At 36.8% G+C, this 25,552-nt stretch overlaps 2 protein-coding genes across 2 annotated transcripts; one reads left to right on the top strand and one right to left on the bottom strand.

The window, feature by feature from the left end:
- Positions 1–995: 995 nt before the first annotated feature.
- Smp_047330 (hypothetical protein) lies at positions 996–10,124 on the top strand (the record flags this gene model as incomplete). Its single annotated transcript, XM_018789287.1, has 6 exons — positions 996–1,124; positions 2,692–2,875; positions 3,974–4,182; positions 6,102–6,298; positions 7,323–7,586; positions 10,004–10,124. 6 exons carry the CDS (start codon positions 996–998, stop codon positions 10,122–10,124), a joined length of 1,104 nt encoding a protein of 367 aa, XP_018654745.1.
- A 238-nt stretch (positions 10,125–10,362) lies between these two features.
- Positions 10,363–10,647, bottom strand: Smp_147530 (hypothetical protein; the record flags this gene model as incomplete). Its single annotated transcript, XM_018789285.1, has 1 exon — positions 10,363–10,647. The coding sequence occupies one exon, from the start codon at positions 10,645–10,647 to the stop codon at positions 10,363–10,365; it is 285 nt and encodes a 94-aa protein (XP_018654744.1).
- Positions 10,648–25,552: the final 14,905 nt, after the last annotated feature.

Here is a 25,552-nt window from a genome sequence, read left to right as displayed (position 1 = left end):
AGACAAGTGTCCAGCAACCGAAATTTAGGATATTGGACGTGGATGTTTCCAGTATGCATCTCGGCCACATCCATGTCAACGGGATTGTACAGAAACCCTTATTTTCGTTTCAATGCACCTCTACAAAATGTTACATTACCATACTGACCTCTTCCGCTTCTGTTTGTTTATTGGCAGAGTGTTTACATCCGTAGAACTGTTGACATCGTAAACATTCAATTTGTTGAATGAAGCCAACAACTCCTTTACAGTCTGGAAACGATCGTTTTTATGTTTGTAACTCACCGCATTCGTGGATGACCTTACACTTCATGACTGGCCAGTTGTCATCTGATTGGGCACTGTTTTGTAGGTGCATATCAGCAAGGTCCGTAAGATAGAGACAAAGTCCTTTTCCCACAATCCACTGTTTTGCTGCAATCAGAACCTGCCTTATGCTCGGTGCGTCTATAATTACGTACTGCTTGTTGGTCGGCTAAGTAGGGAATGGTTTAAAGTAATACCATCAGCAAAAGTTAAAAACAATATATTCACATAGACGTATGTAGCAATGGAACAATCACTGAATTAATAACATATTTAAGGGCAATATATTTATAATTAACATCCTCAATGGAAACATATGTGTGCTCATGACTAACTGCCGAGCACATAAATATTCCTATGTCACTAAAATAGAAGAATTCTTAGAATTAATTCCTTGGGTCTGTAAAATGATCCAAATGTCGTAAGTCCATTTTTCCCTACATCAGTTACAAGACCAGGCTTTCCGTGTGCCAGAATAACATCATCCGGCGTAAATGTTATTTTTTACATTCCTAAGCATAATCACCTGTTTCCCTGAGTGTGCCTTAACGATTGTTTTATAGCATCAGTCGATATGCTAGCTTGAAGCCTATCATAGAAAGATATCTCCGCATAACACTGAGCTGCTTGTTTGGCTACAGCATACCCACTATGCACTGATTTCTTAATGTGCTTCATATAAAGCTCGAATGGGAAAGTGGAAAAAGGATCTAAAGGCCTATGCGAACGAAAATCATCAGGAAGGTACTTCAACAAATACACATTATAAATTACGTTTTCAGGCCCATAACACCGTTCATATTCCTCAAGAAATTGCTGTAAACCAATCGATTGTAAACCGAATCCATAACACTGTTATGTAATCTTGGATGTGCTAACAAATAAGTCGCTAATGCTAAACGTTTGAAATTAAGGTACAAGGGTTGTGGTAAACTTTGTTGAAGAATTATGGGGCCTAATTAAAGAAGAAACAGTAGGCACTCTATCTTTTTCCATACTAAGACGAAGTTTAATGTGCGACATTTACGTTGAAAGTCGGAAGGCGTACTTGATACGCAACTTGATATTAACTTATATTTTATATCCCTAATTACATACTTGTTCATGTTTCTTAGTCTTTTGTGAGAAAGTTCCACCCATATATTAATTAGTTTTTTCATCTCAATCACAAATCCGCATTATTTCTTCCTGACAGTCGAAAAAGCAGACATTCTGGTGCGTTTCCCTATTATTTCCCAACTCATTTTCACCTTTATGGGTTGCTTCGGGTGTACTTCCAGGTTTATACGTTTAAGGAGGCTCGTCAAATCTGGTGTTTTGAACATACGCAACTACATATCTGTAGGGATCATATTCATTGTGATAAGGATTAATAAATAAAGGGAACCGGAGTCTATGAGTCTTTTTATCATTAAATTGTGTAGAAAGGCGTGGGATTCTTAAATACGTTTCATGTAACAACCTTAAAGTGTTGTCAATGGTATTAAATGACGTTGGTTTCAACAATTGCAGTAGCGGGGATAAATCCATTCTTTGCCATAGTTCTGAGAATACCATTATCTTATGTAGAGTATCCGCTCATTGATAACGGAGTTTGATTTTAAGATCACTAGGTTGCAGGATCAACTTTTGGTACGTTTTAGGATTAAGTATATCCCTCGCACAAAACGTTTTACTCGAAATTGAGAACGCGAGTCCTTTCTAGATTGTTATTCCTGGAAGTCATTCATTTATTTTTCTCTCAACTCTCATGTGGTTCCTTGTAACTTTTGGTTTCTGTTTATATCCCATATCTTTAATCGTAAGCTTGAATGACGTTTGACAACTTGGACCAATACACATCCGTACTAGATTCCACGTTTTTTTGTCTATATTGTCCGTACTTACTCCTTGGCTTTGTTACCAAAAGATCTAATCACAAATGCATAATTTCGATCTGAATTAATTCTAGGTGATTGGACATTACCAATAACCAATATTCTCTTAGGACGTATGAACTTAGAATGATACACACTCCAGGCCTTACATTGTGATAGTAAAGTCTTGTCTGTCATGAGCTTTAGCAGTAAGACGGCTCTGTTCTGTGGGGAGTGTACGGCTGTAAAGAAACAAAGTTCTCATTATTCTTTTCCTATCTGTCTACAACTGAAATACACAAAAGAAACAAAGTATTTTTTTAAAAATCAAGTTTTGTAAGTTCATTTGGTTTACTACTTGTTTGCAAAGGTCTAGAAGTACATCATTTTTGTTCTGCATTATTTTCTCATAATATTTACGTCGTACAATCAACTAAAAACCTTGTTTTACTAATCTAACAAATTTTATACTCCCACTGCACAAGAATTCTGTGTTTTAAAGTGAATCCCCCTATTCTTAACACTTCAGATATCTGTGAAAAGGACGGCACGCGGTGAGCTAGACTGTAAAGCTAGGACTCGCAAACATTCAAAGAAACCAAAGTCGACTGGTTGTCCTTCCGCAAAGTTGTCAGGAATTAATATCGATTTAGACAAATTAAATCAAACTTGTAGCGTTAACAAGGAATATCCCAAGAATAAAAAGCTTGGCCGTAAGTCAAAAAAGAGAGCAAGTATTTTTGGTATTGCTAATGTATTTATTTATTCAGATCTTACAAAAATCTATTTCTGAGACCAAAGGTAACAATCAAATCTCATTGTTTAAAGTAATGCTTATAATTAAACTTTGACGTGATATATTTTTGTTGTAGATTGAGTGACATTTTCACTTCAGAGTTACCCTATAGGTGTATTCGACAAATGCTTTGCCAGTGAATATTATATTTGATATCAACTATTTTTATGTATGCAGTGAAATAAACTCAAAATTATATTCTGAACCTGAGACTTGATAAGAATACCCTATTACTTTCATAAAAATACAGCCAATATAGCATTCTAGGCTTAACAAGTGACAAATCTGGATGTTTTTATATGTATCAACAAACAAACGTAAAAACAGTGTGCCGTATAACCTTCTTTAAGACATCAAAGGGGGAAGGAGTTTTGAAAAAAACTTACTGAAAGTTATTAAAGGAAGAAACGTTGACTGTAAGCGAGAGTACTGATTAGTTTTAAAGCTGCATAAGTTTGTAATAAGTCAAGTCTCTTACGTGAGCCTCCACAAAGCTTACTGAATTGTAAATTTTCCTTCTTTCTGTGGATGCTACCGCATAGGACTTGAAATTCCCCAAGATTTCTTACCAGACGTCTCCTTCCTTTCCTAAATACTGATATGATTATCAAGCGACTCAATCTGATAACAGTCAAAATTCGTACCTGTAGGATGTAGAAAGTTCTTGTTATAATTCATCACAATTCGCTACCTTGCTATATCTCGCCCCTGTAATCTAAGTAACAATCTCATTTCGTCTCTATATTTTAACATTGATGTTTCTATTGACTAAAAATTTTTTTTCCCGAAATACTCTGTAGTATCTGTTCCTTATAACAAAAGGTCGCCCACTTATAATTCACATGGATATTTACAGTTATTTATAAGCTACACAGAAAAGCGTCTCAATAGAAATAATCCCTAGTCCTTGAGCTTATTCTAGTTGATCAACAAATAAAGATAATCTTAACACTATATTTTGTTTTCTTCCTTTTAAATAAAACTTTATAAACGTATACGATTTTTCGTTATTAAGGGCTAACGCATGGAACACGAAAATTGTTGCTTACTAGTCTACCATGCAGTGTCAACCAAACCATTTTGAGGGATATTTTTCCATCAGTTATTCATTTGAATTTGCGTAATACAGCTGGTTCGAAGCACGCGCTTTTAGACTTTTCAAGTAATGACGATTACTTAGATGCTGTGAATCGTTTAAAGTCAATCGAGTTTGACGGTACTAAAGTAAGTATATGTTGTACATTTAGCATACTTTAAGTAACCTCGGTTTCATCGTTTATTTTTTCTGTTTATTTGTCACAATTTGTTTTGTGAGGTGTACTTACAAATAATTTTTTGTCACTTGTCATGTCGCTTATTTTCCAAGTCTCGCACTCTTTGTTGTCGAATGAGATATGATGTCCAGAATAAAATTTTTGAACATGAATTTTAACAGTTGGGTCGCGTGTCTAAGTTTCACTCTTCATCCTTTTTAGTTTTGTCCATCTATTAGTATCTATAGTCGTCGCACAAGTGATATGTTTTTTTTCTAGCGTTAAGTTTGTTACTATTGTAGTGGATGTCGAGTCGTGGACGGACTATGATCACCACTACTATTCGATTACGTGTCCAAAAACGACTTGGTTCCCTTGATAGCCCGTAAATCAGAAGGCTTTACTAGTCCAGATCAAGTATATTTATTGGCGATCTCGTGGTATCGAAATAATACCGAGACGTGCCAAAGAGTACAAGCGAATAAGCAGTGCGTGAGCAAGCTCGAACCAAACAAGGCGGAGAGCGGAACAAGAAGTGAAACTGATACAGTTAAACAAATACAGTAAAACAATCTCTGGTACAATTGGTTACAATAATAATAATTGTTTCCGTTATTCCAATCGTGTTCTTATCGAGACTGGCCGGTCACTACACTATCATCAAAAGCACCTCTTAGACACTAAGCACTTAACATCTTCAGGACACCTTCAAATTGATCAAAGAAATCAAAATCCACAGTTTAGAAAACTAAAATTTAAGCTATCTATGGATTTTCATTCAATTAGTCACCAACGACCTAGGATCGGTAAAAAATGTAACGGTTTGATTCAACATGCTTAAGCATAATGAAATTTATTAAACAAAATGAATAGGAGCTAAAAATCATTATACCAATGGCGAGTAAAGGATTCTGTATAATTAATTCCCTTGATAAACATTATTCCTGATTTACAAAATGGATAATCAAAATCATAACAATAGTAAAGTAAGCATGAAAGATATAGTTTAAAAAAATCAAAGCTTTAGCGAAATGATGTTTGAAATATTCCAGCTTACTGGATTTAAAGGAAGACGAAAAACAAATACATTTACACTGCTCCGACCGATCTCAAACCATTTCACCAAAGTTCATCAGCCATTGATGATGCTCACTATGAGAATACCGACGTAAATGTCCGTCCCTTAACTCTGTCTAACAGTTAGTAACTTTATGGAGTAATACCGCGGTTTGACTGCCCGTAACGTTTTTACAGATTCTGAAGTGTCAGTGATGTTTGGATTCATGAATTTCAATTCATGAGCTTAAATTGTGAAACAATCGAGAGACAGTTGAACATGAGTAAAAATTTCATTTTTAGATCAGGTAATGTTGTGCTCTTACCCTACTTTAATACCTACGAATGTATAATGAAATAATTGGTCATAAATCTTATTTTACTCTTGTGTTTTGTTTTTATTCTTTGGAAGGAAAGTGTATCTATAATATTTAAAGAATTACTAGAACGTTTGAAGAATATTTCTGCATCATACTTAACTTTCAAGCAAAGCTTATCATCACAAATAATAATAGTTATGACAATAGTAATGCAACTTGGCAACCAAGTGCAAATTAACTTACTTGGCTTTGATCCACACTTGTCTGAGAATTAGTGATACTAACCAACTGCCCAAACGAAAGTAAATGAAGTGTAATTTGAGTTTGGGACCTAATGGTTTAACGTCGTTTGGTTTAATCACTAGACTGCCACTCTGATTATATTCACATCAGACAATTAAACCGTATACTGCCTTAATCTTGCTTCAAATATTACATATCTGTCTAAATATTCTGTGCACACGCTTCAATTTATTCATGTGCCTTTTTAAAAAAATAATTATTTGTTATCTAGCCAAATTATCAAGCGGTTGTTGGATACACAGAAAATACAGTCCAGTCTAATCTATCAAAACAATTTGTAACTAATAGTCCCAATTGTTTAATTATACGAAACTTGCCATACTCACTCACTGCGACTGAGATTAAAGAACACTTCCCCATGGCCAATCGTGTTCATTTAGGTGTAAATAAGTTTGGAATATTCAATGGGTAGGTACTATTTTTCTTTACCACTTTAAATGAAGCGTAGTACTTATTAGGTATTACTTTATTGAATCATACATAGGATTACAACTATTAACATTATTAGATTGATCTCAAGATGTCTCATGATCGATTAGTATTTGATTCAGGTGGTCATATACATCTGTATAGTTATTGAATCAAGTTCGAGTTGAGTTATTGAGTTTTATTAGTGATAAAATATGACCGTCGTATTTGCAGGAGAAGATGCAATTAAGATAAAATAATTCAATATTACTTGTCTCCTTGATGGGCTCTTGTAATAATAAATAGCGATTGTTCCTACAACCGATTACTGTGAACTTTCTCATCCCTTTTGTAGCTCTATCTTAAGTAGAGAGAAATAGATCAAACACTAACTAAATGGTTCATTAAACTCATCGAAGAAGAATGAAGCGAACTCTAGTGGATGTGGGTATATGTACTTTGCCTTCAATAATAATGTAAAAAGTAGCATACTAAAACATCTACAAGCCAATCAAATCGAACCGAAGGCCTCCAGCTGCCACGGCAAGCACAATAGCCTTAGACTATTGGGTCGCCGTCCAACTATTTAAAGTCCCAGCTTTAGTAGTTTGTCGTAAAATAGCACGATCGTCATTCAAGGGCTTCGGTTGTGAACTGCCTCAATTCTGACGTATTTGACATTAGAGATCATGACTTCTCACTAGAGCCATAGGAAACTCGTGAGGACCAATCGCTTGTGTAAGCATATGCTTATCACTTATTTATCAACACTTTTTTGTAGAGAATTCATATAATTTAATCTAATGGTATTGGTTCCACTCGCTGTATGGGTTATTTGTTCCATACTGCTCAAGTCTCAAACTAAAAGGAACCAGTTTTACAATGCTCTATGGTTTTCAATAGTTCTCCAGTTCTTCGTACTAACTCATAATAAAAGTCATTTTGAGTTCAGATATTATAACTGATTATACTACTTCAAACTTTGATCTATCATATTCATAGTTCCATTAAATTTTATTTTTAGTTCATGTACATTAGAAATGAAGAATAAGGATGATCTTCAAGTTGTTATAGATGAATGTAAACATAAATATATTAATAATCGACTGGTTAGAGCAAATCTACAATGTAAATCCAAATCGGAATCGTCCAAACCTCCCTATGCAAGTTATGGTTTGAAACTGAAAGAGGTACCCAATGTGATTGATGATGATCGAATTAAAGCATTATTTCCCGAAACATCTTTGACTGGTTTAAGCTCGACATCACGTAAAGATTCCAATACTAGGTAGGTGGCGTTTGTCTAAATAACTTGAGAATTCGTCTGAAAATAAAAAATACATTTTTAAAATTTGTGACACCACGGATCTTCGTGGAACGATCAGTTGAGTGGAACTCATCACTATACATCAACTTCATTAACTATGAAAAAGGCGTTTGATAGTGTGGATAGGAAGAACTTATGGGGCCTTCTTCGACACTATGGTGTACCTGAAAAGATCTTCAATATCATATGGAATTCATACGACTCACTACAGTGTAAAGTAGTGCATGGAGGACAGCTGACAGACGCATTCCAAGTGAGGACCGGAGTCAGAAAAGACTGCTTACCTTCCCTCTTTCACTTTTGGTGATTGACTGGGTTATGAAAACCCCCACATTTTAGGGGAAGCACGGAATATAATGGAAAGCTTGGATGGCACTAGACGATTTGAACTTTTCAGATGACCTGGCCCTTCTATTCCATACACACCAAAAGATGCAGATCAAGACAGCCAGTCTAGCAGCAGTCTCTGTATCAGTAGGCCTGAACATACACAAGGGAAAAGGCAAGATCCTGAAATACAACACAGAGAACACGATCCCAGGCACACTTGATGGAAATACTCTGGAAGAGTTGGAAACTTCCACGTATCTGTATCATCGATGAACAAAGAGGATTTGATGCAGACGTAAAGGCAAGTATTGGCAAAGCAAGGGCCATATTCCTACAATTAAAGAACATTTGGAACTCAAAACAACTCTCAACAAACATCAAAGTCAGAATCTTCAGTACGTACGTCAAAACAGTTCTACTGTAAGGAGCTGAAACTTGGAGAACTACCACAACCATCATCAAAAAAGTACACGTATTTGTAAATAGTTGTCTGCGTAAGATACTCAATGTCCGTTGGCCAGATACCATCATCATCAGCTTTCTGCGGAAGAGGCCAAATCAGCTTCAATCTGAGGAAGGAATTAGGAAAAGACGTTGGAAGTGGATAAGACATACATTGAGGAAATCACCAAACTGCATCACGAGTCAAGCCCTAACTTGGAATCCCGAAGGGAAACGAAAAAGAGGAAGGCCAAAGAACACACTGTGCCGAGGATTGGAAGCATACATCAAAAGAATGAATGGCAACTGTAAAGGATTGCCCAGGACAGGGATGCATGGTAAATGCTGGTGGGTGGCCTATGCCACTCCACGAGGGGTAACAGGCATAAGTAAGTTTTGCAATACGTGCTGCATGCATATGTGTCTATCACTTGTAAATTATACTAATTATGAGTAGTGTAGTTCTCTACTTAAGCTTGTGTGTGTGTGGGATTTTAATGTTGATTTCAGAGCGTAAAATAAGATAAAGGTGAGGTTTTTGTGGTCTATAAATCTCTATCATGTGGTTATGGGGTTAATTCATTATCCACATTGACTGGCAACCATACCATGGGACCTCCGAGATAAAAGTGAGGGATCTAAACTGATCGTAACCCAGTAAAAGATATTTTCAGATGTGATACTTCGAGCCATGACATCAGTATGCGAATATGTTATGTGTTGTTTTTTTAATATTTTTTTAGCTTGGGAATAAATGCGTCTGTGTAATGTGTTAGTAGTTCTATGCTTTTTGCCAGGAGTAAGCTAAAAAGTAAAGCATATGTATTAGTAACTTTACGTTGAATTTCACTGTATCAAATTCACAGTATTTATTCAGAATGTGCTCTTAAGCTGCAATTCTCATGTCTTCGATGTTGCTTGTAAGACGATCATCAGACGTATTTATTTATTAGTTATTTATCGATAGATTTTGTTGGTATATACTATAAACAGTATTATTGGTTTGTTGTTTTCCGTTCATGGCCACTAGAGAACTTCGTTACCAGTAGTTGGGTCTATGGTAGTAATTGTTATATTAAGCACAAAAATACGAAAAAATTGTTTGGCGAAAACAGTCAACTTGTTTTCAGGTTACTGGTTCATTGATGGTTTTACTGTCTTCATTTTTTTCGGGTACTTGGACACATCGTTACACATATTGCAAGCTCGTCGTGTTTCTTTTTATTAGTAATGCCTTTGATTGGTTACGCGAAACTATGCTGCGGGATTGTTTCTTATGGAAAACATCTTTTTAGAAGTTAACATGTTGAACATTCTGTACATAAATACTTTAGCTCGCTTGATGATATACAACTGTCTATTTCCGTTGTTGAAGTAGTAGTTAAGCTATGTAGGTTCCTCACTAATGCCTGAATAAATGTGTATTCGTAAATATGAGGTTGAAGTGTTGGCCATAATTTACAATGACTTAGTATAGTTATTTTTAATCTCCGTAAACTTACGTTTAGATACAATCTGAGAAAAGTAACTAAAAAATTTTAATGTAAACTTGGTTTTACTACATATCTGCTAGTTTTATCTTAACATATACGTTTTTCTTTACATAGAAATGTGTTCATCTTCTTCAAAAAGAGTGCTCAGCGTAAAGCGGCTTTTAAGATGTTCAAGAATGAAGTTGTCATGGGTTATCCAATTTCCTGTCGATTATGGGGTACGAATGTTATTTAACTTGCTTTTTATTGCAAAATTCTACTAAATAAAATACATTTACAGCTACACGAAAGCGGTTATTACTTTGGCACAATGCCAGGAAATATATCACGTGACATCACCATATACACCCATATAATTAAATTCCCTCCACTCATGGGAATGAGGAATAACTAAAACACATGTTTATACTCAATGGTTCTTTTACGAGTTAGTGGCCTGCCAGTGGTAGGCAGGTAATGAAGTATTGTGATGTTTAGTCTCCTGGTCTGTGTTGGTTATTGGCGAAATGTCTTCTAGTGAGTGTGGTCTTTGTATATGGATATGACGGCTTGTAAAGTTTGATGCTATTCGCCTCACAATCCACAAGCAAGCCATCGGTATCCATCTTTCGTACTATCGGCATATGGTCTCGCTTCCAATTGCCATAACGGTGAGGAGAACGGCAAGTACACAAGCGTGTTAGTGACAAACCGTTTACGTTTACTTCGCCAATTAGTGTGAACTTATGACGCTCGTCATGTATACGCTTTATAATCATGTTTAACGTATGAAGAACGATTACATTCATGTAAGGAATTCGATAAAGAATAGAGAGAAACAGCAAAAACGTTTTTGATCGAAATAATTACGCTTTCCCTAAGTACATTACAAAGCCTTTTCTTAATTTAGGATGCGTACACTCCGTTGATTTTAAGGAAACAAATGGCTTGTTGGATATACTAGTTTCCGAAAATTACATCGATAGGTACAAATTTTCCAACAATTTGGAAAACGTGTCAAAAAATTATATCACATTAACGCCTTTATGATAGAGGAATTGACAACAACAGGCAAAACCCTAATGCTGAAAATTATTACTAGCAATTACGTTTCTGGCACCGTCCAAAAAGCACGTGACCATAGCCAACTCTTTTTATAGAGTCTAATGAAGAAGTCATTCGTGTGAGTGCAAAATTTAATCAAAATATTTTGTTCTTGCTGGTTAACGGATGTTTTTTAGGAAATGTAACTGATCTGTGTCAAGGAGCTATTAATTTTCCAACGTTTACGTCACTAAAATAGTTGGAATTTTGCTTCGTAGATGGATTTTTTACTCGTTCTTTGTAAATAATTTATCTATTTTTATTTTTTTTCAGTACTATGTTATTTTCATTTATCTATTTTGTGTCTTTATGTTGTCTCAAAATGTGAAAACATGAAGCAAAGTGTATATGTACTGGATCTTATGTCCGATTGCATATATGATCTCAAAAAGCGATTTGTTGACTCGATTTTGTCTTTTTGGCAAACTGTAAATTAACAAGTCAACTAAGTCGAATGACCGTTGTTCACGTTCACGCAGCAATTGTCTGTTTTTCTGCTTGAGTTTTGTTTAATAGCTCAAAATGAAACAAATTTGTGTTTTTTGGCACATCTAAAATATAATTTAGAAATAATATGACCATAATAATGTCAAATATAAATTCACTTGGTCCCAGAGTGGACATCAACTCTAAGATGTAGGTACATCCAGCTGATGAGTCCCAAATGGAACGAAACGCGCGTCTTGGATTCCACTGCTAGCCACTATCCATCTTTGCTTAGAATTACTGTGAATTAAGGCGATACGCACAGTATGCACATATGCCAATAAGAGGCTGGTGATATGCTAGATGCTATTTTGAGTTCACCTTACTCGTAAACGGAACGAAGGTCAACGACATAGTGACACGATAGGCTATTCTAATCCGTTGTCCCCGGTCCCGCTAACTAGATCAAGAAGTCTTGATGAGGCGTAGAGAATGTATTCTACAAGCACCCAGAAAATAAGAGGTCACTAAGCACACAAATCAGGCTTATTTATACAATGATAGAAACGCCCTTGAGAGAGCGACAAAATGGCGTACTAAGAAATCCGTCAGCCAATGACAGTCAAGGGATTCCGAGTGGAAAGTGTAAGCTGTATGTCAACTAGGCGTTTCTTGGCACGAAAACACAAAATTCAAATTTTCAGAATAAAATTACAAAATTAGGGCCTTTTTCAAGTGAGTTCTGGGGATCTGACATCCCCAACAACTGGTCAACTGCAGTCCTAAACATCAAAGGGAAGATTCAGGTAAACGATACCAAGTGAATTTAAACTTCACCCCATTGCACAAGCAAGTGGCTATCAGGACTCAGTAGCTAAGAGGATAACGCGATGGTGTTTGAAGCAAACGGTACTGGGTTGGAGTCTCAGAGTGAACATCGACTCTGAGATTCAACCGCTTTGCTGCTGGATATTGTTACACATATTGAATATTTACTGACCAGTTAGTCAGTTTATATATTTTCACTTTCGACTTTATTTGGCAACATTTCACTGCCTAGAATGTTCATTAGTTTAGCATACATCGTGTTATCACAGCTTAATTAAATTTTTCAAATTTCTACCCTTAGTTCCTACTAGTCGAAGGCGTAAATCACAGACAAAGAAAATAGAGGAGAAAGTGAACGATACAGTTTTAAATTATAAAGTACCCAAGTCAAGTGAGTAATGGGTTTTAATCTCTCCATTTACCACCTTTATAAATAAATTTGACTCTGATGATACCAAGAGCATGGTAATGCATTAAAATTTCAGAACTTCACTACAATGGATTAATTTCGATTTTAGTTGAAATGTGCGAAACAAATCAGAATATTCCACAGCTTTTCATGATTTCGGCTCCGTGAGAATTCAGGATAGGGGCACACGTCGTTTCCTTTTCGTCATTTACGCCTGCGCTCCCACTGACTGCAGCCCGGATGAAGTGAAGGATGACTTGAAATAGCTAAACTCTCAGACATAGTACTCGTAGCAACTGTATTCAGACAATCGCTTATTATTAACAAGCACTAATTATAAGCATAAGGAGAGACATCGTTTAACATGGAGACCCCATGCACCAAACCAACGATGGACGCAAATATACCATATTGCCATCAGTCATCGTTGGAGAGGCTCATTAGAAGACTTTCGATCGTTCTGGAATACCTGTTTGGACTCCGATCATGCCATAATACGAGCACGTATTTGTTTTCGCCTCACTCGACGCAGAAAAACAACATTAAGAAGACCCATTAGAATTGAACTCAGTGACGAGAAAGCCAAACGTAGATTCCAGAAACAACTGAATTCACATTTAGGTAGTTTTGAAAATGAGGCTGACCCAGATGTTGCTTGGAAAGATACACAAACAGCTGTGGAAACAGCAGTGAAACCTATTGATGATTTAAACCAAATGGTCATGAAAAAACTAATGGATTTCTACTAAGTCTATTGCACTGATAGACTCTCATAAACTCGTCCCATCAGGCTCCGAACACGATGAAGAACGAAAACAAATCAGATCCAGAATAACCAAAAATCTAAGGAACGGCCGTGAGCAGTAGTGGGCAACGAAGGCAAAAGAGATGGAAAAGGCAGCTGCTGGAGGTAACACCAGACAACTAAACATGGCCATTAAGATTAGAAGATACTCGTAAGTTACTAGTATTTGACCATAGATGTCTTAGAAATATTGCTCACATCTGCTGAGATTACTGGGTAAGTAATGGTGCGGTTAGACTCACGGTATTAGGGAATGATGGTAAATCAGTTGATGAGGTTGTAAATCTCCATCGACTGAGATGATTGGGCCACGTGGTACGTATGTCTGAACACCGGTTACCACGACGCGCAATGCTAACTAGTGTTGGGGATGGCTGGAAGAGTGTTAGGGCGACCAAACCAAAACGTAGCATTAGTCCTTGAAGTCACTAACTTCTGGTCTTAGCAATGTTGGTAGGTGCAGACTACTTGGTTGGGGTCCGTGTGACTATCGTAACCAATGGTTGGAGACTCTGAGTGACATGGCTCAGAATCGATCACAATGGCATAGGTGTATACACTCTTTGTCTTCCCTTAAACTGTGGGATTAAAATTGCTTTATACCTTTCTTTCTTCGAACTAATTCCTTCTTCCTGTACTATCTTTTTGTACACAATCTTTTATATATTACTACAATTGAAGTAATTGCTTATATGAATTTTGTGTTCTTGTTGTGCTAATGAGGTGTGGCAACTTGGACCGATGCACATATGTGCTTGGTCCTACGTTGTAGCCGACCGGTTTCTGATAACATCCCAAGCGTCTAATTTAGACCCCAGCCAGGGAGTCTTAATTAGTCGACAAATGGGCTAGGCCTATGCAGTCTTTATTCATGCCACGACACCATGTCATATACTGATCAAGTCTACGCTTTCTACCTCCATCCCAGCGTCGGGAAACAAAGCACGATGTAAAAGTCTCTGTGATGACGTTCGTAAAACATTTCCGAACCACTGAATCTGAAGACGGTGACATCAATCATATCATCGTAACTGCCCTCAGAGACTCGTTGCCAAACTTCAGGATCACCAACATGATGTTGCCGCTGTGTGTCAGACTTTTATTTATGTATTTATTTGTTTATTTGGATATATAAATATTGGTATAAGGGGGGCACCAAATACATATGCGCCACACTATAAAAAAGAGGTTGTGGAGAGATAGAAAATCTAAGGTACGTATAAAAAGATGAACAACAGCGAACAGAAATTAGTGTTTGAGATTGAAATACTACTAGTAATAATAATAATAATAATAATAATAATAATAGGAGAAACAGTTCAGTTAGTAAAAATACAACCGCAAAGAATTCTTTCAGTTACAGCAGGATCGCCATTGGCTTCTATTCTAAGCAATATCTGATTACGTTTCTAGCCACTGTGTTACACCATCTCTAAAACCCCAACCAGGGAGTCGTGAAGGACCAACAGAAGCCCGTCCTGCATAGCTTTATTTTATCCCGCGACACCATGTCATACACTGACCACCTCTCTGACTTTTCCAACCAGTCACGACGTCGGTAAATAATGCACGACGTGGAGTTCTCTGGGACTACATTCGTAGAACATGTCCAAGCCACTGAGGTCAGTGTTTCAAGGTGGTGTTACTAATTGAATTGTCGTTGCCATGCCCGAACACACACAGTGCTGACCCTCCTCATTACTAACATGGTGTTGCCACTGGATGTCAGCAATCCTTTGGAGACAACAATGATCGGACTTAGAGTCGTCTAACATCCTCAACTTGGAGAGGCCAGATTTCACAAACATAAAACAAAACTGCTCTCACCGACGCGTTGTAGATCCGACCTTTTACAGCCAGACTAACATCACCAAAGCGCTAAAGATGACTCGGATTGACATAAGCCGCTCTGACTTTCATTATAGGCTAATTGATATCATCACTCACACCACCACCAGCACTTATGCAACGACTCAAATACAGGAACTTCTTGACTACTTCAATCTGCTAACTATTCAGGGTGAGTGCAGGATCAGGGTCCTGTCAGTCTTGTAAAAGTACTTCGTTCTTCGAAGGTGCAAAGCACATACCGTACTTACGGACACTAATTGCCAACTAACTAAATGCGGATTGCATGACTCGGGTATCATCGCACAGTAAGATAATATCATCCGCATACTCAAGGTCAAGAATCTTTCTCCAGGAAACGGATCCACACCGTCATTACTTACATCCATCAGAGCTGTTTCCAGAACGTCGTCGATGGCAAAGTTGATGAGGAATGGTGAGATTGGGCAACCCTGACTAACTCCACTGCTTGAATGGTACGATGGAGAGAGGTGGTTGTATGCCCTCACTCTGCCTGGGTTGTTTGTACATAGGGTTTTCAAGATATTAATACACTTTTTAAGCACATTCTTCTTCAATAGACAATCGCAGAGAACAGTCCTGTCTAACTAATCTAATGTGTTTCTAATGTCAATAAACACTACAATTGTTGGCGTGCGATAAGTATGACAGTGTTCTAACCTTTGGCTTCGGGTGAAATTATCAATGCATCTTCGACCAGAGAAAACCAGCTTGCTCCTCGCGATTCAATTTTTACTGGATTTTGAATAATCTACGAAGTATAACGGAAGCCAATAATTTGGACGCAATGGGAGGTGGACTTATTCCCCGATAATTGTTGCATAGGTGACATGAACCCTTTTTAAAGACATGGACAACTATCGACTCATTCCATAATTTGTAACACTCTTATTGCCTGGCTTTTGTGAACATTTCAGTCAGTTCTTTAACCAGGAAGTCGCCACCGTCTTTAAAGTGGGCCGGAGGTAAGTTATCTGGGCCTTATGATTTGTGGCACTACAGGTGTTCGAGTTCCTTTCGGAATCCCGCCTTGTTAGGTGGATCTGTCGTCACAGTCTGATCAATGTTGCCGCGGCGGCAGACCATTTGAAATGTTCCTCAAAAAACTGCTCATCATCCAGGACATCGATAGGTTGATTGATTGACATCCTGTCATCTTTTACAAATTGTTTCACTCACACTTAACTTCTTGCTGCCGGCAACTCGAATGGGTTGAAAGAGCTTCCAGTGATTATTGGGCACGGCTGCTGCTTCCAACTCATTAGCACGCTCTAACCACCTGGCTTCTTGGTCCTTACGCAAGCTTTACACTATTTCATTGTATATCATCACAACCCTCACAAAAATCACTGATAACTACTACTGGCCTCATTGTTATTGTGTGGCGCATACTTATTTAGTGCCCGACCTGAGTATTGAAGTCTCCGGCTAGCACCACAATATCTGTCGAACCCACTTTTTGTAGAAGGACAGATAATTTGTGCTAAAACTCATTCTTGATCGCATCCGGCCAGACTTTCACCATATGTAGATCGATCTCACCAGTCACGTCACCATCAGCACTCACACAACTCTCCAAATGAACGAACTTTTCCGTCACTTCCAACAGCTCACCATAAAGAGTGAATGTTGGCACTGGTTCTTGTTATTTCTGTAAAAGTAATTTGCATTTAGCAGGTGGAAAATACACACCATAAATGCAGACACTTATTGCCGACCGATCAATTACGATTTGTATTTCATGCGTACCATCGCACAGATAGATAATATCATCCGCATACTCACAATCGGAAAGTCTTTTTCCAGGCATCAAATCCACTCCACCATGACTTTCCAGAATGCTGTCTGTGGAAAGTCTGGATAGGAATTGGTAAGATCGAGCAGTCCTGCCTAATTCCGATGCTCGAATAGGACAAAGGGAAGAGGTGTTTGTATGTACTCACTCTTCTTGTTTGTGTACAGAGCCTTCAGGAAACTTCTCAGGCGCTCTCTTCAAAAGTCGATCCCAATGAATTAAGGGCGGAACCGATATCAAGAAGTATAGAGATTTTCGGTCTACTATAGGTGTGGATGTGGTTTAATATTTGGTAGTAGGCGTGGACGTGATCAGTATGTCTGCCTGCATGCTCCTTATGTGCCAATTTTTCACAAGTTTTGGACAGTCTGCGATGAATGACAGAAGCTAATAGTTTGGATCCAGTGTAAGTAGACTCACTCCTTGATAGTTGTAGGGTACATGAATATGAGATAGTTCCCTGTTCAATACATTTCCGAATAAGTTCTTAAATGTAGAATAGAAGAAAAAGCTACAGAAACTTTATTTTTTTTGCTGCATCTTCAATAAAGCTTATTAATTTCACTCGGATTTATTCGAACTCACTGATTTTTTATGTACAAAAGTGGAAGATCAGTGATTAATTTGTGGCCTTCATTTTAATCCTCTAGTAATCATTTGTTGTGCGGAAAGTCACACACTATTTATAGAGTGCTTTGTACGTCCACCGAATCTGGAGCGGGCCTGATACCACGAAACACGTTTGTTAACCTCCAGTGATTGTTGTTGTGCTCTATAAATAGAAAGGTAGTTAGAATAAAATCACTGGAACTTTCAATTTTGGCGCCTACTATTAGAAAAATTTGCCCAATATGTAACCAAAAACAATCACTAGCCTTATTAAGAGCTCTTCATACTCAATCCACATTAGATTGAATTCTGTCACTGCACAGGCCATCTGCAAGGAGTAGTAACTACCAGTTATAACGCAAATCATAAATCTCAAAAATGCGAGGTGGAAAATTGGCAACCAGATGGCAAACAGGCTTATAACTAATTTCGTTGGGGGCGGGCCGCTTGATATCTGGGCTACCTTTTTCTGCCATTTAACTATTTCAACAAGTTGTCTGTTTTATTAATTTTATCTTAACACCTCATTATGTCTATTAATCGCATAACCTATACAGACGCGTTTGTGAAAAGCTTACGTCCTTTCGCTGCAAAAATTACAATAAGAAACATCGTGGTGCTTGGCAATATGCATTTAATAGAATAAACACTAATCAATGTCGATTCCCGAGCTGCTAAATTCTAACTGCCGATCACTAATTAATGAGGTGGACTATCTCCAATTCATACTAAGTCAAACATATATCGTAATTGAGGCGTCATCACAACTTATGAATCTTGGTTAACTGATCTGCAGGACGATTGCTTAGTATTACTACGTGATTTCAATATCTATCGTCAAAATCGACCAAGCAATAAAAAGAGGTGTGGTGGCGGTATAGCTACGTTTGTAAACGTTAACCGGTGTCAATCTACTTTTGCTTGTTTCGAGTTTTCAAATGACTTTATCGGCTGTCTGACTTTAAGACGCCGTTCAAAACACCTGTGTTTACGTTACTAACATCTACATGGCTCCAGACTGCACATCATCTGCGCTATCTGTCTTTGCTGATAAATTTGCTGAATTCGCCGTTACTGCCTTCAGTGGTTCACTTTCAATTGTATGTGGTGATTTCAATTCATGTGACTAGTTTCCTTACATCGCTAGGTCACCTAAATGTAGTAGATTTTCCTACTCGTTTGAATGCTCATCTAGACTTAGTTTTCATTAATGATGTAAGTACACATGTGACTCGCAAACGTACTCCATTGTCTAGCTCGGATCACTGTATAATTCGCATTCTACCTAAAGTATATGGAAAACATGGAAAGAGTACACACTTACACGAGACCAAAAAAGTCATATGTAGGAATTACTCAGAAGAAAATATACAAAATCTGAAAAAACATGTTTCGTACGACTAACTGGGAATTATTTACAGATGACTTACTGGAAAACACCACTGACGTTATCACCTGTTGTCTTAAATTCTGTTTTGATATTTGCTGTCCTACCGAAACCTTTTTAAGTTCTGATCGACTTACATCTCCACAACTAAAACGACTACGGAGGGAAAAAGAAAGAATGTACAAGGAGAAAAACACTATTGAAGTTAGTAATTTAAATGGTCAAATAAACCTAGAGATTAGACGTCTCAACTCTGTGTTTACTCAGAAACTCCTATCTTGTAAGTATGTGGAAACTCTTTGAAGAAATTACAGGGGATAGGCAGACTAGAAGCGATTACCAGCTGAATGTTTGTGACTTAAGTAATTCTTTTGTACGTCAGTCATCTGACATCATGTTCCCTATATCCACAGGTTTGAAGAATAATTGTGTTCCCAGTTTCACTGAAAATGATGTCCGAAAATGTCTCCAGTCACTTAATTCATCCTAATGTTTAGAACATGATGGTGTCCCATAGCTACTTTTTTAAAAATGTGCTGACGTTCTATGTTATCCTTTCAAGACTATCTTTAACAGATCCTTCTCAACTAATCTCATACCATAAATGTGGTGAAAGAAAAAGATAATCCCTATATCTAAGGAAGTGTCTCGCTATAAAAATGTCAAATTTAGACCCATAGCAATAACTTCACCTTTCCTCGAAATAATGGAAAAATTATTGATACTCCCACTTCAACCTGCAATAAAAGAGCACAGTGATTCGTATCAGTTTACTTACAAATGCAAAAGAAGCACATTAGATGCCGTTGCTATTTTGCATCACAATGTAGTGTTCGGGTTGGAAAAGGGTAAGAAGTATGTTCGATGCGCTTTCCTGGACTTTACTTCTGCTTTTGATTCTATTCCAAGACACCTTTTACTTAACAAGCTGATCAGCGTCAACACTGACAGCTGGATAACCGATCGGCTATGTTCCTACCTTTCTGGAATAGAACAGTACACTGTGTTTGAATGAAAGTGTTCAACTACTCTACTGTAGGTGTGCCACACGGAGCTGTTCTTTCACCTCTCCTTTTTTCTTTTTTTCTGCATGATCTTCCATCTTCTACAGAAAACACTTTTGTGAAATATGCGGACAACCTCACTGTATGTATACCGATTTCTACCTCCTTACATCCCATAGAAATGAACGAGTTTTTATCTCGTATTGAATGGTGGTCTGTTGATAATGGTCTCTTACTTAATCCATCTAAATGTCAAGCTGTTAACTTTAGCCTGAGACATGGACAGAACCTATACACTATTTTGGGATCCCATAATGCTTGTGCCATTGGAGACTCCTTGATGAACACAGTGTCGAAGGTCAAATATCTTGGTGTTACTTTTTCCTCTGATCTCTCTTGGTCTTCTCATGTTTTACTGTTATCGAAAAAGCTTACCGTTTGACTTACTACATAAAGAGGCTGCATGCTTTTGGGATTACTCGCCATTTACTCTTACAATTTGTAAATTTTTGCATATTACTTATTATTCTTTACTGTTCTACATTATTCTTTCCCGGGCTTTTGAGAAAAGACTTTGCTGTTTTGCGGAGAGTGTTGAAAGCAGTTAGCAAGATGTGTGGTGAATCTTTTGAGGTCATTATTAATATTGTTGTGGATAGAAATCTTAAGTCTTGCAAACTCTTGGCAGGTGTTATCTTATCAGATACTAACCATCCACTTCATTCATATCTTTCTCCTTGTATATCTTCATGTAAGACGAGATGTAAATACATTGAAATCCATACACGCAAACAGATCTATAAAAGTTCTGTAATACCTTACCTAGCAAACATACTTTGTGACGAACAGGCTGTTAGAGTTGACTTAGTAAATAACCTGTATTCTTAAGCATGTCTCAAATTTGATGATTCGTACAGACTCAGATTTTTTTAAACTTTTTTAATTTCTTTTCTGTTTTATTTTGGTAAAAAAAAAACTTGTTGAAATACCTCGTGCTGAGAATTCTATATTGTGCTAAAATATAATATTGAATAAAGCCATTAATAATAAATAAATAATAATATGTGCGAATGGTCGATAATATTGGTTTATACATCGGTAGTGCATGTTTAATGCATTTTATAATAATAATTGACTCAAGATTAAATATTCTCAAAATACTTGATATTAATAGGTAAACGCCTACAAAACATAGTGCTGATTCATTATTTCCTCCCATAGGCACTGATAAAAAACTGGACACTTTTGAGAACTTCCGGCTAGCGATGTGATCGTACTCTTCATAAGCCTATTCAATTATTTCATCTTATGTGAATCCTGTACTTATTTTAAGCCAAGATGTAACCTGTGACTATGAATGATCATTTATGTTGATGGGGCTCTCAGGAAGCGCGACAAGGCCTACAGAGGCTCTAATGGTACCTAAGAAATCCAATCAAAACTCAGTGGAACCTTTTAAAACAAGCTAAGCTATTCCACTGCGACCTATCCCTGCTAGCTAGAAGACTAGATTAAGCCGGGGAAATCGGTAACTCAATAAGCAACCCGGAAGAACGAACATCAAGCACACAACTCACGCGTACATATACAGTACAAAAATGTTCTTGAAAACGTCAAAAAATAGCATACTGAACGATGAACTCGACTAATGATCTTTAAGGTCCTTCCATGTGACAAACACAAACTGAATGTACATTTTTGGCGCGAGAACGGGAAATCCAAGTTCCCATAATTAAATTACAAAAATAGTAAGTTCATCAAGTAATTTCTGGGGATCTAGCATCCCCACAGTATGTAACAATTAAGCAAAAACATAACTTTTTTTAATTTTTAAATTAAAATTACACAGGCTAAATAATCCAGGCTCATTAGCTCAGCAACAATATTAATTGTCTAATAAGGTTATCTCGACTATGTATCGGCCTGGTCCGAAATCAAAACCTCGTAGAGCAGTTAACTTAATCATGTCTTTTATTTGGAGTGTAGATAAGTCCTTCGTGGACCCCCTTTGTGTATGCGAATACTCATTTTTAACAACACTACGAATTTGTAATAAGATTTTTTGAATTTAATATTACTACAGATGAACTCCATGAAAATGGAATAAAATGGAATATGGGGAAATGTGGGAATGTATCTTCATCCTTTCCCAAGAAGTTAGTATTTGAATCTGGTAGGTTGTTAATATTTATTTTCATTGGTTTATAAAAATTATTCACAAATGTATAATCTTAAAGTACTGTAAATCATTGTCAAGTTAAAACTATTAAAAACACTTTCAATTTCATTCGCTGAGATTTTACAAATATATTATTCCTATTTAATGACTTTTTCAGACATTTTGGGCAAACACATTCTGTTTGTCAGAACACTAAGATTTATTTATATTGATTGGAACAGTGATTTCTGTGTATTCTAATGTAATGAAATCTGCAATATCTTGTTTAACTGTGATCATTTAATTAATAGGATCCTTTTTATTGATATTTTTTTGCTAAGGAATGCATATGAATGCTCTGCTCTTTGAAGTATCATATTCTCTTTCCAATTAATGCTTTATGTAATTTGATGATAGCTTTAGACACGAACTGATATTACCCAAGAAAAACCTTTAAAAATTAGAGATCACTGGACGGCTGTTTTATCTGTATAACTCTTCATTTGTTTGCAACCACAACTCGAGATGAGATCGAACTCAAGACTTCTGGACATAGTAACCGGCGTAGTACCTTCGAACTATTAAATAAAAATCTAGTGTACCTTACTTTCGGTTTTTGTTAAATGGTCATTTAGTGTGACAGTTATTCATCGGTTAGTAAGTGTTCTGCTCGCGAAATAATTTATACCTCGTTAAAAACTATTGGATTTGGTCTGTGAATACTATTTAAATAATGGGTTTGCATAAGTTCGCACCCTACCGGAGAACCTCTACAAAATGTTACGTTTGTTGATTGTTCTTTCGTTTTTCATAGTTCTATAACTGATATCCGCTTTTAGTGACAAATATTTATGTTATTATTTTTCATTTTAGATGGTGAATAAACAGTGGAGACAGGATTTTTTTCAACATCTGTTTTACGGACGATTTTAGTAGCAATACACTAGAGGAACTATACTAATTAGAGTAAAAAAAACAACCTTATTATTTGTACAAAGTCATATACTGATTTAACAAAGATTATGTTGAAAGTTTTACGTGTTCACTTTAAAGTATTCTCATCATCCTCAATAATGTTAACTAACGGAAGTTCCATCATTAATCTGGCCTGTTATCCTAAAATGCTTTTTCCTTATCCGCACCTTGGCTTCGTATGCTTGCACATCTGTACTAAGTATATTTAACCCTCATTTGGCCCTCTGACGAGTACCTGTCACTTGTGAATGTACGGATTGTTCGAAACACATGGCTACCAAACGATTTACAAAATGCTATGCTTATGGAGAAACTAAAATCCAAGGTTTCAATCTGCGATCTAGGGAGACCTGGTAACTTAGTGTATTATTACTAGTACATGTATAGGGGATTCATTTGTAGACAATATGTAACCTTTTACTGATATGTTTAGGCGCTGATTTCGTAATAATCAGAAATCTCATTTCGAACACCGAACAAAGAAGCCCTACTCCCTCTCATGTTTCGTTCATGTAAGAAAATCAATACATCTATAGATTTATATGACTACGAGCTCCTGGAAAATACTCGTTCTGTTGATTTCAGATCTTTTGAAGTGTCCTGAAGAACACTGAATAATCCTACGGTTTTCTTGGTTCCTGGATACTTTGGATGTATAATTGGTAATTTATAGTCCCTTCCGCATTTTAGTGTTTCCGAAGAGATTTAACAACATTTTGTTCACTATACATGAAACACGAACAGACAACCAAAATAGTCAACAATGAAAGTTCTGCAGGATTTCCATTTATTATAGAGAGCTTGGCCCTTGGGTTATCAGAGGATACTTGTTTTCCTCTTAAGCCTTTTCCATCTCTACGGCTTCTTTAAACAGAAGTTGTTTTGCTTATAAATTGCTCGTCCACTGACCAATTCCTATATATTGTGTCCAGATGACCCCTGACCATTTGGGTATCTGTATGTGTTGATGATGGGAGTTAGACAAATATGATTATTCTCCAAGGGTTTCGAACAAGTTCCTAATGCATCTTCATGACATATCCTCTGGATTTCTTGGAATCCATCATTGACCGTAGATCCCACGTTATGCGGTACAAAGTTCTCTCAAGACTAATTTGGTTCTTGTGGTATCACTGAGTTTATTATCAGCATGGAGTAAGTCGTACCTTTTGAACAGTAAGTCAAATGTAATACCAGACTATGAAGAATGAAGTATTTGTGTCTTAGCTCTCTACTTAGCAATTTAATGTGGTACTTACAATTATTCTTGTTTCACAAATTGTTTTGGCATTTATAAACTGGCATAGGAAGTAAGCCAACTGCTTCCAACCAAATATTAACGGGATATATAAGAGTCTCACTTGAAGAGCCTGAGTAACTTAAAACAATGAATCACTCAAGACAGAAAACAACAAGACTGTCTCAATCATGATGTTCTGTAATTTGTGGTAATGCCTAGTTCAATCTGATATTTGAAAGCTCTGTTGAATGGAAAGATACTGAGTCTCAATCAAATCGGCCTGTTATGTTGAATGGATCACAACATCGGAAAACTGCTCACTTGATGTTAAGTTGTATTTCACCATCGGTTGAGGTTGAAATTAGACAATCAGAATTTATCAATCTTCGACGTTGACCTGGTACACGGCTGCCATACTATGACTCATAATCATAGCATTTCCGCGACCTGTTTTTATAAAAACATTTCCTTCATGCAGTTAGTTCCCTTTATGAATTTAAATAAAGACAGAACAAATATTGATGCAGAATAATATGAATTCATTATATTTCGTGGTTTCTCATCAGCTGCTTACAACCAAATATGCATTAGAGTTTTATCATTGGGGTAATAAATAATGTGGAACAATTGACATAATTGAATGTAAAGGATTGGAATAACAAAAGTCATCGATGATAACTATATATATGGGCAAGGAAAGGTCAGAGGTTATTAGGTATTGAAATAAAGGGTGGCGTGATAGTTGAGTGGAGTTCAGAGACAGATAAAATCAAAAATGTGATTATTTTAGAGGTAGTTGGAAACAATTAGGGTGGGTTACGTAATAATCGAATAATTTATAGAAGTAGTTGAAAACAGTTAGGGTAGGTTACGTAATAATTGAATAATTGATAGATGTAGTTTAAAACAAATATGGTCTGCTACTACATATAATATTGCTCATTCAGTGGACTGTTTCCCATCCCGGCGGTCAGCTAGATCGAATTGGATACGGGTTAGGTTTACGTTGACACCGATAATTGCTTCCATCACTTGCAACCGATGTATATCTGATTATGATTCCCTTAGTCCTTTT

This window comes from Schistosoma mansoni, chromosome W (assembly GCF_000237925.1).
Source record: "Schistosoma mansoni strain Puerto Rico chromosome W, complete genome".
Classification (NCBI taxonomy): Eukaryota; Metazoa; Platyhelminthes; class Trematoda; order Strigeidida; family Schistosomatidae; genus Schistosoma; species Schistosoma mansoni.
The sequence above is the reverse complement of the archived record's forward strand: the minus strand, read 5'-3'. Positions and strand labels throughout refer to the sequence as shown.